Here is a 14739-nt window from a genome sequence, read left to right on the forward strand (position 1 = left end):
AAAGATGAATAAAAACTTGTTGACTTGTACTTTTTCTGATTCTTTACTTAATCCTGTAAGTCTCCTGTACATTAAAAATTGATTTCTCCAAGACGCCCACTCTTTGGTTTAATTTAGTCGTTTCCATAGCACAAATGTACCTGGCTGCCCATGGCCATTTTTATTTCTTTTAGTTATCACTTTAAATTTCATTACCCCTTTGAAACATTGTGTGTAGTAACTATTTTCTTTTTACCCGTTTTTTGGGACGTGAGTTTCCTGCACTTTACCAACGTTAGCAAGCTCTCCAGCGATCATGGGCCTGGTTTTTTTTTTAAGCCATGTAAACTGGGGACCCAGTAGAAAAAGATTCCTTTTCCAACCTCTGCAGGTTTTATACTTGGTATGAACTTCAGGGGCTGTCTGCTTTTTTAAAAAAACTACGAGCTGTCAACTCTGCAACATTTCTCATTAACAAGAAGCCTGGGAATCCCTTACTCTCAGTGCCATTTTTCTTTAAGTCTTCAGAACAACAACAATTGCCTGCAGGAATTTTCTTTTCCTTTAAAACTGTTCTTTGCAGACTTCTCTCTTTGCTCTGCCTGCCATTTTTCTTGAAACAGGTTTTTTTTAAACTTGCAGCCTTCCTCCAGCTGCCCAATGGACATGCTGAACCCTGGGACTGCCAATGTAAACACAGCTTCTTTTTTATAATTTTTGTTCACTGTCTCATGAACTGTCCAGTATTCTCCACACTGCTTCACTTAGGGTCTTGCAATTTTTGTAGTTTGGTGCACCATCTTGTGATCTAAGTGTCTTACCTCAGCATCACTCAGGATCTTGCAATTTTTGCCCACCTACCTCTGTGGTCTGACCAGGTTTTTATTCTTTTTAACTCTGCGTCACTCGGGGGTCTTGCAATAAACTTCCACTCGCTCTGGTGGGTTCCTCAACTTCTAATTCTGTAGCAAAGCTTCTTCAACTATTTCTTCAACTTTTCTTCTTAGGCGTACATCTCTGGTCTACCTTCAGCTGCTTTTACCGTTTTCCACCTTGGGATACGGTTCTGGGTTTATTGTTTAAAATGCTGCCACTTTTCAGATCACCACTGATGTGATATCTTTTAGGAGCTCCCACCACTATCCCACCGCTGCCAACCATGTTGTAATGTGGATCTTTGCATGTCTCAATGCTGCGATCTTGAGACTTGTATATGAACATGAACCCTCTATTGTCAACCTTTAACTATTTATAGATCCCAGTTTACTGTTATGCATGCTGCTGTTACCTCAATGCAGGCTGGTCCCAGAGTGTTCTCTCTAGACTGTTCTCTCAGTCTATTACCATGTGACTCCATACATCTTACCATAGGCGTGCTACTCTCCAATCCCACATTAACCTTTGCTCTGCGAGCACCTTTACATTACCATAGTATGCAGGCGCATACAACATCATTCAACAGATATCACTCGCTTTCTTCCACACATTCTAACCTACAGTACAGAAACTATAGTCTGTAGTTACTGTGTATATGTAATTATATATCATGTGCCTGCTTTTTACCAAGGAAAACCCCAACTATTTTAGTCAAACATAAACAGTATTTCATTTATCAAACCATTAAAAACTTTATAACAAATATAAAGATCTTGCAAAATTACCTTGAGTCTGAACCAAATGAAGAAGCTTGGAAGTGATATGACGGACATTGTCCACGTCTTGCAATGCTGACTCCAAATTGATCTTCTCCAGCTGGCCAAGAAGACCAAGGATACGGGCGTTCCTGAGAACAAAGCAAAATATTTAATTGGAGCCCGCCAAAAATGCACAATATCTTTAGAGTTTCTTAGGGTTAGACCTATAGACCCCAAAATTAACTTCAACTGTCTCCTTTATACAACAATATTAAAAAATTAAAGATCATCACAAACAGAAATAATGGGCCCTATTTTAACTCTGTGCAAATGGATGGGTTTTCAATGTGTTAAAAATCGGGTCCAAAATTCCAAAGGATGATTTAAAGTATTTACAATTTTGGAAGGCTGCGTCATTTAGGTGGTACCTGGTGATGATTTTACTATATATGCTTTTGAAGTTTGCTACCAGTTTTCAGTAGCATAATTCTTGTGCCAAACACAAAATAACTTGGATTCTCTTTCTCTTATTAGCCAGGGCAATTTCAATTCAAAACTTTTTAGACTTGCATACTTATAAAGCAATAACATTTATTTGCAATTGTTACTGTACATCTCATCATGTCCGGAGCTCTCGTCCTCCATTTTCCGATATATTGCTTTTATCCAATTACACAGGAATCAGTAACTGGTTGTTTCTTAAAATATGACAGATAACTAAATAAGGATAATCCAACCATCATATTTCTGTAGAAAAATAACAAACACCAATGGAAATGAAAACCATAACTCTTGTTGTGAGATCACAAAGGCAAAGTTACATCACAAAGCACCTTCAGCTGATTATTTTGGACTATATATCAAAATAATAATTTCAATTTGTTTCCTTAAATCTATTACATATTATAAATAAAATGGGTCATGAACAGCTGTAAAAACCTCCAACTATGAGACTTGTGCGGTGGTATCCTGGAGTTTTTTTTTCAATTATTTCTAGGGATGAAGAAAACATTTTAGAGTCAATACTTAATCTGCTAAGTGAATGAGTTAGGAAGAGTTCACTGGATGGGGTTAGCCTAATGAGCCAACTGACTTTTACTTCCTCAATATGATCCTCTGTTCAATGTGTTTCATGGATGGTTTTGCCATGGTTCACATAAAATGGGCTTTTTAAATTATTGGAACATGAGAACATAAGAAATAGGATCTGGAATAGGCCATCTGGACCTTCAAGCCTGCTTGCCATTCAACAAGATCATGGTTAGCAATCTACCTCAACTCCACTTTCATGTACTATCCCCATATCCCTCATTCCCTTAGTATGTAAAAATCCATTGACCTCTGTCATGCATATACACAACGAATATCAATCCACAGCTCTTTGGGATAGAGACGTCAAAGATTCACAATCCTTTAAGTGAAGAAGTTTTTCCTCATCTCAGTCCTAATTGTCTGATCCTTTATTCTAAGACTGTGACCCTGTGCTCTAGAACACCCAGCCAGCGGAAACATTTTCTCAGCATCTACCCTGTCAAGTCCCTTAAGAATTTGATATGTTTTAATTGGATCACCTCTCATTCTTTTAAACACCAAGGGTTATAGGCCTAGTCTACTCAATCTCTCATCATCAGCCAATCCCTTCATCCCAAGAAGCAGTCTTGTGAGCCTTCATTCCACTCCCTCTAAGGCAAGAACATCCTTCCTTAGGTAAGGAGGCTGAATTTATACATAGTACCCCAAATGTGGCCACACCAATGCCCTGTATAACTGTAGTAAGACTTCTTCACTCTTGAAAAAGGTCGGGAGACAGGAAAGCCTGGAGACAGACAACAGCACTTAAAAGAGCTAGCTAATTCATGGCTCAGAGCAGACCAACCACGTTCTGTGAAAAACCAAAGTGTGACGTCACAGAAAAACAGGTAGTTGATTGGTTGGTGAGTATTTTCTCATTTATCTTTCAAAACTCTGGTAATTGTAGTAATTGTAAGGTTTACCAATAATAGTAAAGCTTATTAGATTGATTGGTGAGTATTTCCTATTTATCTTAACAAGGGAATTTCAATCAGGGTAAGTAGAACATTTAATGAAATAAGAATATAAGCAGACGCAGGACTAGAGACACTAATTAAAATTTAATCAGTAAAATAATTAATTAAACTCAAGAAAGACGGCAGGGTAGGTCATGTATGGTGGTTGCAGAATGTGGGAGCTCATGGACATGTGGGTGATCCAAGGTAAACACATCTGCAGCAAGTGGCTGTGACTGGAGGACCTTCAGCTCACAGTCATGAGCTGGAAGCCGAGCTGCAGAGACTAAACACATCAGGGAGGGGAAAGTTATCTGGACACTTTCTGTTCCCTTAGGCGGTCACACCCCTTAGGATAGGGTCATCTGATTTGACCCATGGTCAGGGACAGGAGGGTGTGACTGCGAATGAGGTGGATATGGGGCTCGAGAAGGTAGAAGTGGAGGACCCTCAGCCCTCGCCATTGTCCATCAGGTTCGAGGTTCTTGCAGCCTGTGTAGACAGAAGTGGGCTGCAAGGTGGATGAGCAAACTGACCATGGCACAGGAAGTCATTCAAGTGGGGGGAGTTAATAGGAATGTAGTGGTAGTAGTGGACAGTATAGTCAGGGGAACAATCACAGTTCTCTGCAGCCGAGAGCGTGAGTCCAGAAGGCTGTGTTGCCTGCCCAGTGCCAGGGTTCGGGGTATCTGCTCTGGGCTGGAGAGGAACTCGCAGTTGTCATGATCCACATAGGTACCAATGGCTTTGGTAGGACTAGGAAAGAGGTTCTGCTTAGGCATTATAAGAAGCAAGGGGCTAAATTAAAAAGCAGAATGCCAAAGGTAATAATCTCTGGATTATCATCTGAGGATCAAGCAAACTGGATTGGGTAAATAAGATTAGAGAATTAAATGCGTGGCTAAATGATTGGGGTGGGTGAAATGGGTTTTGCTTCATGGGGAACTGGCACCAGTATTAGGGAAAGTGGGAGCTGTACTGTTGGGATGGTCTTCACCTGAACTGTGCTGGGACCAGTCGTATAACTAGGTCTATAGAGAGGGCTTTAAACTAAATAGCGGGTGCAAGGCATCAAGTCAGAGAAGATGTGATAAATTAGAGAGAGAGGACAAGGCAAGAGAGCAAGGTGGGAATACGGGAATTGATAATCTGAGTGTGGCAGGAAGAGCAGGGCGGACAAACTTAAGACTGTGCCAACAGATAAGGCTAGAGGTTGCGAAAATAATAAAAAGACAGAATTAGAGGCAATGTATCGGAACAAACATAGCATTCACAACAAGGTAGATGAATTGATGGCACTAATGGAAGTAAACAGGTGTTAGAGGGTACAAGACGTTTGTCATTTATTAGCAAAGGTAACCTAGGATAGCAGCAGCACAGCATGACAGCAGTAGTAGTTTTAGCCATGAAAAGTTATCAGGAAGGAACCTGTAAAGCAAAGCCTGCTGGGAAACTTGACATATGTTAGCTTAGGCAAAGGACACAACAAAAACTAACCCAGGCTAGCTGTAGCAGGTGTGAACCCAGTGATCACAAATAGCTAGGTGTCTGTCACTGGAATGATCAGGTACACAGAAAACGAGACAGTTGATCTGAAACACTTTGCATGAATTGTGATAGATTGTGAGCCTATGTGACCAAGATCACATCCTCAGTCACAAAAGGACAAGAGCTAAATGTATAAAAGACAATCTAACAACTCAGAGGGAAAGGTACTGGCTTCGAATGGATTGACTAAGAATGGCTCTCCCTGCGTTCGGTTGAATAAACAGTCGAAAACCGGACCCGAGTGTCGGAGAGATTTGTCAATTTCACCGCAACACAGGTATAATCTAATTACCATTGTGGAGGCATGGCTGCAGGGTAAGCAAAGCTGGGAACTGAATGTTCAAGGATATTCAACATTTAGGGAGGATAGGTAAAAATTAAAAAGAGGTGCAGTAGCGCTGTTAATAAAGGATGTGTTGAGTACATTAATGAGAGGATCTTAGATCAGAAGATCAAAATGTAGAATCAGTTTGGGTGGAGCCAAGAAACAGCAAAGGGCAGCAAACATTGGTAGGAGTTGTTCATAGCTCACCGAACAACAGTGATAATGTAGGGTATGGTATAAGTCAGGAAATTAGAGGTGTAGGTAACAAGGGTAATACAGTCATCTTGAAGGGCTTCGAACTTACATATAAACTGGATAAATCTAATTAGCACTAATGCTGTGCAGGGCGAACTCCTGGAATGTGTACAAGATGGCTTTCTAGAACAGTATTTTGAGGGTCCAACTCGAGAACAATATGCACAATGAGAAGGTGCTAATTAATAATCTTGTTGTAAAGGAGCCTCGAGGGAAGAGTGAACAGAATATGATAGGAGTTTACATTAAGTTTCAAAGTTATGTGGTTCAATCTGAAACGAGGTTCTCAAATCTAAACAAAGGAAACTATGAAGGTATGAGGGGCAAAATGGCTAAGGTAGATTGGAAAATTACATTAAAAGGTATGATGGTAGACAAGCAATGGCTAGCATCTAAAGAATTAAAACATGGTTTACAACAAATTTGTATTCCTTTGAGGCACAAAAACCCAGGAGAGGTGATCCAACCAGGGCTAACACGAGGAGTTAAAGATTGTATAAGATCAAAGGAAGAGGCTTATAAATTTGCCAAAAAAAAAATTAAGCCTGAGGATTTGGAGCTTTTTAGAATTCAACAAAGGAAGAGCAAGAAACTGATAAAGGAGGAGAAAATAGAACATGAAAGTAAACTAGCAAGAAACCTAAAAACAGACTGCAAAAGCAACTATGGATACGTAAAAAGTAAAAGATTAGCAAAGACAAATGTGGATCCACTAAAGGCAGAGACAGTAGAATATATAACAGGGAATAAGGAAATGGCAGAGAAACTAAGCAAATACTTTGTGTGTCTTCAGAGGAAGATACAAAAAACCTCACAGGAAAACTAGAGAACCGAGAGATTGGCAAAAGTGTGGAACTGGAAGAAATTATTAGTAAAAAAAGTAGCACTGGAGAAATTAAAGGACTGAAAGTTGAGAAATTCCCTGGATGATCTACATCCCAGAGTTTTGAAAGAGGTGGACATAGAGATAATGAATGTGTTGGTGGTCATCTTCCAAAATTCTAAAGATTCTAAAAGGGTTTCTGCAGATTGAATGGTAGCAAATATAATCCCTGTATTTAAGAAAAGGGGGGGAGAAAGAAAGCGAGGAACTACAGACCCATCAGCCTGACATCAGTAGTAGGAAAAATGCTAGAATTTATTATAAAGGATGTAATAATGGGACGCAAAAAAAAATGCTAAGATTGGGCAGAGCCAACATGGATTTATGAAAGGGAAATCACGTTTGATAAACCTGTTGGAGCTTGTATTTGGATTTTCAGAAGGCTTTTGATGAGGTCCCATAGGAGGTTAGTAAGCAAAATTAGAGCACATAGGATTGGGGGTAATATACTGGCCTGGAGTGAGAACTGTCAATGGACAGAAAACAGAGTAGCAGTAAACGGGTCATTCTCAGGTTGGCAGGTTGTGAATAGTGGGGTACCACAATGATCACTGCTTGGACCCCAACTATTCACAATCTATTTCAATGATTTGGATGTGGGACCAAATGCAATATTTCCAAGTTTGCTGATACCACAAAACTAGGTGGGAATGTGAGTCATGAGGAGGATGCAAAGAGGCTTCAAGGGAATTTAGGCAGGCTAAGTGAGTGGGCAAGGACATGGCAGATGGAACATACTGTGGAAAAACGTGAAGTTATCCACTTTGGTAGGAAAAACAGAAATGCAGAGGAGTTCTGAAATGGTGAGAGACTGGGAAGTGTTGATGTCCAAAGAGACCTGGGTGTCCTTGTTCATAAGTCATTAAAAGCAAATATGCAGGTGCAGCAAACAATTAGGAAGGCAAATGGTATGTTGGCCTCTATTTAAAAGAACTGGAATACAGGAGTAAAGAAGTCCTGCTGCAATCGTATAGAACCTTGGTGAGTACCGTGTACAGTTTTGGTCTCCTTACCTAAGGAAGGATATACTTGCCATGGAAGGAGTGCAAAGAAGGTTCACCATACTGGTCCCTGGATGGCAGGACTGTCCCATGAGGAGAGACTGAGGAGATTATGCCTATGTTCTCTACAGTTTGGAAGAATGAGGTGATTTCATTGAAGCATACAAAATTCTTACAGGGCTTGACAGGATAGGTGCAGGAAGGGTGTTCCCCCGAATGGTGGTCGGGGCAGGGTGGGTGGGGGGGTCTAGAACCAAGGGACACATTCTCAGGATAAGAAGTTGGCCATTTAGGACTGAGATGAGGAGGAATTTCTTCACTCTTTTCTACCCCCAGAGGGCTGTAGCAGCTCAGTCATTGAGTATATCCAAGACAGAGGTCAACTGATTTCTAAAGTTATCAAGGGGTATGGGGATAGTGCGGGGAAATAGTGTTGACGTAGAAGATCAGCCATGATCCAAATGAATGACAGAGCAGGTTTGAGGAGCTGAATGGTCTACTCCTGCTCCTATTTCCTATGTTCCTATGTACTTCAAATCCTTAGTTTTTATTACAAACATACCATTTGCTTCCCTAATTACTTAAAGTGCCTGCCAGTCAAGTTTTTGTGATTTATGCACAAGGACACCAAGGTCAATGTAACCATTTTCTCTCACCATTCAAAAATGTCCCACTTTGTCATTTTACCTACCAAAGCAGATAAATCCACATTTTAAAAACTGCATTCCATCTACCATGTTCTTGTCTACTCACCTAAACTGTCAATATCAGACTGTAGCTTTTTTTGCACTCTCCTCAAAGCTTATTTTCCCACCTAAGTTTGTATGATCAGCAAACTTAGATACTTTTATGCTCAGTCCACTCATCTAAGTCAGTAGACTAGACTGTAAATAACTGAGGCCCAAATACTGATTCTTGCAGTACCCTGCTACTTACAGCCTACCAACCCAAAAATGTTGTTTCTTCCCACTTTGTTTTCTGCTCATTAACCAATTATCCATCCATGATAACATATTAACCCCAGATCCATGAGTCCTTTTGCATAATACCTCTTGTGTGGCACCTTACCAAATGAAAATCCAAATACACTACATCCACTTACTAGTTACAGGCTCAAAAAGCTCAAACGAAATTGCCAAACATGATTTTCCTTTCATAAATCTGTGTTGATTCTGCTTAATCATATTATGACTTTCTAAGTGCCATTTTATCACATCCCTAATAAACAGCATTTTGTCTACTACTGATGTTACGCTAACTGGACTTGTAGTTCCCCATTTTCTCTCTTCCTTCTTTCTTAAATGGCAAGGTTATGTTTGCTACCTTCCAATCCTTGGGAATTGTTCTAGGATTTAAAGAATTCTGGAGGATCAAAACTAATACATCCACTCTCGCTACAGTTACCTCTTTTAAAATTCTAGAATGCACGTCCTCGGGACCAGGTGCTTTGTCACCACTTAGTTCAATTAATTTCTCCAGTACTATTTCTTCACTTACATGGATCTCTTAAAGTCCCTCTTTCTTGCTAGACCCTTGATCTCCCATTACTTCTGGAATTTTTTTGTGTCATCTACCGTGAAGACTGATGCAAAGTGTTTGTTTAATGTCTCTCCACCATTTCCTTCTTTCTCATTATAATTTCACCTGTCTCTGCCTCTGCTGGGCCCACATTCGCTTTCACTAATTCTTTCAAATTTATATACCAATAGAAACATTTCCAATCTCTTTTTAAACCTCTAGCTAGTCTACTCTCATATTCTCTTTCCTTCCCTTAACAATTTTTTGGTCCTCCTTTGATGAATTCTAAAGGCCCCCAATCCTCAGGTTTACTACTCTTTTTTGACAACATTATACTCTTCTTTCTTTTATCTAATGGTATCTAACTCCTCTTGTTAACCACAGTGGAACCACTGTTTGTGGGATTTTTGTGTCTTAAAAGAATGTGTAATTGCAAATTATGCATTGATTCTTTAAATGTCAGCCATTGCTTGTCTACCGTAGCCAAATCACCCTTCATACCAATGGGGCTGAATTGTCCGTTCGTTGGGCAGGCGGAGCTGACCCAATCGCAGGCCACGCCGCCATTTTGCACGGGCGGGCCAATTAAGGCCCACTCAGCGCATTTCACACTCTCGTGGAGAGCGGGATTTTTAAAATTGCGGCGGGCATGTACAGACCGCCAGTTCCAATGGGGAACCGGCAGCCTCCTTTAGGCTGATCACCATGGCCAGCTCCAGGTGCAGGTCTGCACAGCAGGCTCCATTGGAGAGAAGGCCAGAGGGGGAGGGCAGGCTGCAGGGTAGGCCAGCGGGAGGCCAATGCACCCCTCGCTTCTCTGACGCCTGCCTTGCTGCCATTGTTCAGGAGGTGGCTGCACAGCGAGAGGTCCTGTTTCCCCATGATGGGGGGAGGAGGGCCCCCCACGTTACGAAGCGGGCCTGGCAGGAGGTGGCAGAAGTGGTCAGCTCCATGGATGCTGTCCGTCGATCATGGACCCAGTGCCGCAAGCGCTTCAATGATTTGTTGTGCTCTGGAAGGGTGAGTACCATGTTGGCCTTGGCCATTTAACCCAGCAGGTAGCCTTGGCCTTTGAGGCCCCCCCCCCCCCCTCCCAATGTCCATCCGTCGGTCCGTTCTCCCCCCGCACCCCCCACGTCTTAGTGTCGTTACTGCATTAGGCATTTGGCGCAGGGATAGTGACCATGCGTACATCAGTCTCAGTGGTTGATGAGAAGATGGGTTCTCCCCGCATCATATGTTGGTGTTTGTCACATTTGAGTAGTCTGGGGGCAACCTGCAGGAGAGGCAGCTAGACACATACTCAGAACTCCAACACGTCTTATTGACGGTGATGAGATGGTGGAAGGGGAGCCTCAAGGTGTCGTGGCCAAGCGCCATCTGCTGGCCTCAGTGCCGCACCTAGTTGCGCCTCCTTGCCATGGGTGCTAAGACCCGTGTGTTATTGAAAGTAATGGATGCTGAATGTGTCCAAGGTGGCCGTTAGGGGTGGGGGTTGGGAGCAGCGCACAATCTTTTGGTGACTGATCACCAGTAGTGTGGACAGGAGCCGCTGGAAGCCTCAGATGGGCCACTGTGGTTGGGGTGCAGCGTGCGTGTGCAGAGTACATGAGCGATCAGCCCCAATAAATGGTGTTCTGTTCTGCAGGCGAAAACTGCGCACAACACCCATAAGCATTTGCGCACTGGTGGTGGCCAGGCCATGCTCCACACACTGACCCAATTCGAAGAACAGGCCATGGAGCTGGAAAGGAGCCAAACTGCCAGGTCGGCAGGGGTCGGTGATGCTGGAGTGCAGCAGCCAGGTATTTGAGGCCCACAGTCCCATCCACTCTGTCTTCCCACCATCCAAAGCACTGATGATTGCTGCAATCGTTAATGCAGCAACACTGCTCATTCACAGACTGATACAGTCAGACGTGTGGGTCATACACAAAGGTCCTTCGGCCCCCTGAGGATGCGCGTCTCTAGCACCTTCCAAAGTCGTCTTATCCCATTTCTGACCACTATCCCCATGGACTAACATGCCATGGCATCGCTGCTGCACATCCAAATACTTATTGCATCTTAGGATGGTTTGTACCTCCACCACCCTTTCAGCCAGTGCATCCCACATTACTCTGTCCAAAAGGTCCTCAGCACCCCACCTGTCAATCTCATGGCATTCAACTTAAATAAATGCCACCACATTGGTCATCCCTCTGCCAAGGGGAAATGTTGCCTTCTGTCCACCCAGCCTATGCCCATCATAGCTATATGAAGGTCAATAATGTGACCTGTCAATCTCCTGTGCTCCACAGCAAATGTCACAAGTGTATGCAATGTTTCCTCATAACTCCAATTCTCCAGGCCAGCATGCATCCTGGTCAGGAACCTCTGCACTCTCTCCACTCCAATGCCATCCCTCCCAAGAAGTGCAGGTCACAAATGAACGCAGAAGTGTTGCTGTGGCCTCGACAGCATTTTCTGCACTTGCAACATGACCTCCCTTTTCGTACATTCTATTCCTCGCCTAATGAAGGCAAGTCTGGCTTTTACCTTGTTAAACGCCTTATGTTCCTGTTCTGCTACCTTAACGGATCTGCCCAGCAAGGTCCCAGTAATCATCCTTACTTTCCATGGTCCTACCATTTCTCCTGTATTCCCGTACCTTGTTTGTCTTGCCCAAGTGCTTAATCGCACACTTGTCCACATAACATTCCATGTGGCATTCCTTAGGCCATCTGACCAGCCTGTCTGCATACGCGTGTAATGTTTGTGCCTCCTCTTGACTATTTACCACCCCACCAATGTTCGTCTCCTTAGGTTCTTGAAGGGTTGAGCACATTATGAGCCCGGGGGGAATGGGATGAATTGTGTTACTGACTGAACGCTAACTGATCCACTGTCCTTGTTGTTAATTTCAGCATCACCACCGCATGGCCGCCAGGAGGACATCCAGAGTCCCCCTTCCACACCTGAGGGGCGTCAATTGGCACAAGCGTCACATCATTTCAGTGAGCCAGGTACCAGCGCAGCGACTTCCACATCGGTGGGGAATATAGCATCGGCTAGTGTCCCGGGGCACAGTGGAGAGGGCACTTCACAATCACTGGAGGAGATGGCACGGACAGAGTGCCGATGGCGCCAGCAGCCGGAGGACTGCAGGGGACCAGGCACATGCTGAGTTGGTCTGGGCAAGCAGCTGGGAGCATTTGGCAGTGTTGCATGAGAGTGTGCTTCATTTGGTCTCTGTGGTGGAGGAATCCAGGCAGAGTGTCAGTGATGGCATGAACCTCATGTCAGTGCATCAGGCTTCCTCCACTGAGAGATTGGCTACTCTCATGGAGAGGGGCTTTCAACAGATTGATCAGCATCTGATGGGGTTATGCTCTGACCTGCAAGCCCTCACAGCGCTAATGGCCACAGGTGTTCATTGGCAATGTGGGAGGTGTTCTGGGCACCAAGTGCCGCAGCTCGGTGCCCATCCATCTACGGTGAGCAGGGAGGTCCAAAGTAACCTCACGTCGGCGCAGCAGCTGCCTGTCATCTCTGCGAGCTCCTCTCAGGGCGCTCCGGATGAGGGCAGCAGCAGCTCCTCCGCCCCTCTGCCAGTGACCGTTGCACCCATTGAGGCTGCGATAACAGAGGAGGTGCCAGTCCTGGAACTGGCCACTCCCTCCCAGGCGGGGCCAGGACAGGCTCCATGGGCCAGAGGACGTCCGCCAAGGTCATCGAGGCCAACAGGACAGCAGAATCAGCAGGCTGTCTCACATGCCACTCCGAGCGATGGGGCGGCAACAAGACGAGGCACCCGCAAACGTAAGCATAAGGCACGTTCAGCACTCCACGGGTTTCTCACTGATGCTTTTCTGTTGCCCCTAGATTAGAGAATTTATTTTTATCAACATCAGAGCAACGTTTTGTTATGTTTTTGGTGGCACCATCTGATGGATGGGAATAAAGTCCACATTTGTTACCATGGCTGAGGGTGTCTCCCTTGTGCTGCATTTGTCTGTTTCACAGACATATCATAAGTGTTTGAGTGGACATTGATGTTTATGCACTAAGCCCTGAGTTGCAGCTGATGAAGTGGAAGATGTAGCACTTAAGTGCCGCGTATGGATGCGCCAGGCAAAGCTGGTCCTGCAGATCCATTTGTGCAGAGCTAGCTGAAGGTTTGTTGGATTAAAGTCTCCCAGATGTCCCTGCCTCCTTGATGTAGTTGAGGGTGGGCGTGCTGCCCCTCATCATTGCCCTGTGCTTCCTCATCCTCTGAACCACTGCTGGATTCATCCTGTGCAGCCGCATCCACTGCGTCAAGGACTTCATCGTCCACTGCGTCCCCCCTTTCTAGCGCAAAATTGTGGAGAGCGCAGCATGCTACCACTATTACAGAGACGCGATCTGCGGGGTACTGGAGTGCGCCCCCTGAGCGGTCTAGGCATCGGAAGCGCATCTTGAGAAGACTGATGGCTCTCTCCACCACAGCCCTTGTGGAGGCGTGGCTCCTATTGTAGCGCTCCCCAGCTTCTGTTCTTGGATAGCGGAGAGGTGTCATGAGCCACCTTCTGAGGGGATAGCCCTTGTCACGCACCAGCCATCCATCCAGTCGAGCTGGAGCACTGAAGAGCCCTGGCACCTGGGAGTGTCTGAGGATATAGGCGTCGTGGGAGCTGTCTGGGTGCCTTGCACAAACTTGCAGAATCTGTATCCTGTGATTACACACTATCTGAACATTCATGGAGTGGAAACCCTTCCTGTTGACAAAGGCACTGGGCTCACCTGCTGGCGCCTTGATGGCCACATGTGTGCAGTCTATAGCACCCTGGACACGGAGGAAGCCAGCAATGGCTGTAAAGCCTCTGGCTCACTGTGCCTGACTTGTCTGGTTGCAGCAGAAGTGGATGAAGGTCAATACCCGTCTGAACAGAGCGTCTGTAACCTGCTTGACACAAGTGTGGACAGCTGATTGGGAGACACCGCAAAGATCACCCACTGAGCCCTAGAAGGGCCCAGATGCATAGAAGTGGAGGGCAACTGTGACCTTCAGAGCTGCTGGCATGGGGTGTCCGCCCACATAGTTAGAAGAGATCTCAGGGCCAATCATCTGACAGATATAGTTGACTGTTTCCCTTGACAGTTGGAGCCTCCTTCGGCACTGCACCTCAGTCATATTGAGGTAGATGCTTCGCCGCCTGTATACCCTGGCAGCAGGATAGTGGTGTCTTTTGCGGCCCCTTCCACCTTGGACTACCTCTTGGCCCTGCGCCCCTTGTGCCTGCGCCTGGCCTCCCAAAGGTGGCTCCCCTGGAGGCTAATTGTCCAATCCTCCTCCTTATTCTAGCCCTCCCTTCCTCCTCAAAGGAGCCACCTGCAGTGGAGATGTCAGAACCCATACCCAGGCTAAATGGAGGCCTCCGGAAAGCTGCAGGCCCGATAAAGATTCCTGACTGCAGAGTGCTGAGCTGAAGCTTCAAAGTACAGGGAAAGCTGCTGGAATTCAATCTGAACTGCTACAGATCACACAGGCAAGTTTAAAGCACATGCTGCAATAAACATTTCACATAAAACATTGACAACCCCACTG

General features: G+C 44.9%; 1 protein-coding gene across 9 annotated transcripts in view; it reads right to left on the bottom strand.

Annotated features, from left to right (window-relative positions):
* agtpbp1 (ATP/GTP binding carboxypeptidase 1) overlaps positions 1-14739 on the bottom strand; it is a 360842-nt gene that overhangs the window by 304296 nt on the left and 41807 nt on the right. For all 9 annotated transcript variants that reach the window (XM_078568039.1, XM_078568065.1, XM_078568001.1 and 6 more), the window contains one exon: positions 1641-1762. In XM_078568039.1, the coding sequence (XP_078424165.1) occupies positions 1641-1762 (122 nt within the window). The remainder of the gene's footprint in view (positions 1-1640; positions 1763-14739) is intronic.

This window comes from Cetorhinus maximus, chromosome 2 (assembly GCF_964194155.1).
Source record: "Cetorhinus maximus chromosome 2, sCetMax3.hap1.1, whole genome shotgun sequence".
Lineage (NCBI taxonomy): Eukaryota > Metazoa > Chordata > Chondrichthyes > Lamniformes > Cetorhinidae > Cetorhinus > Cetorhinus maximus.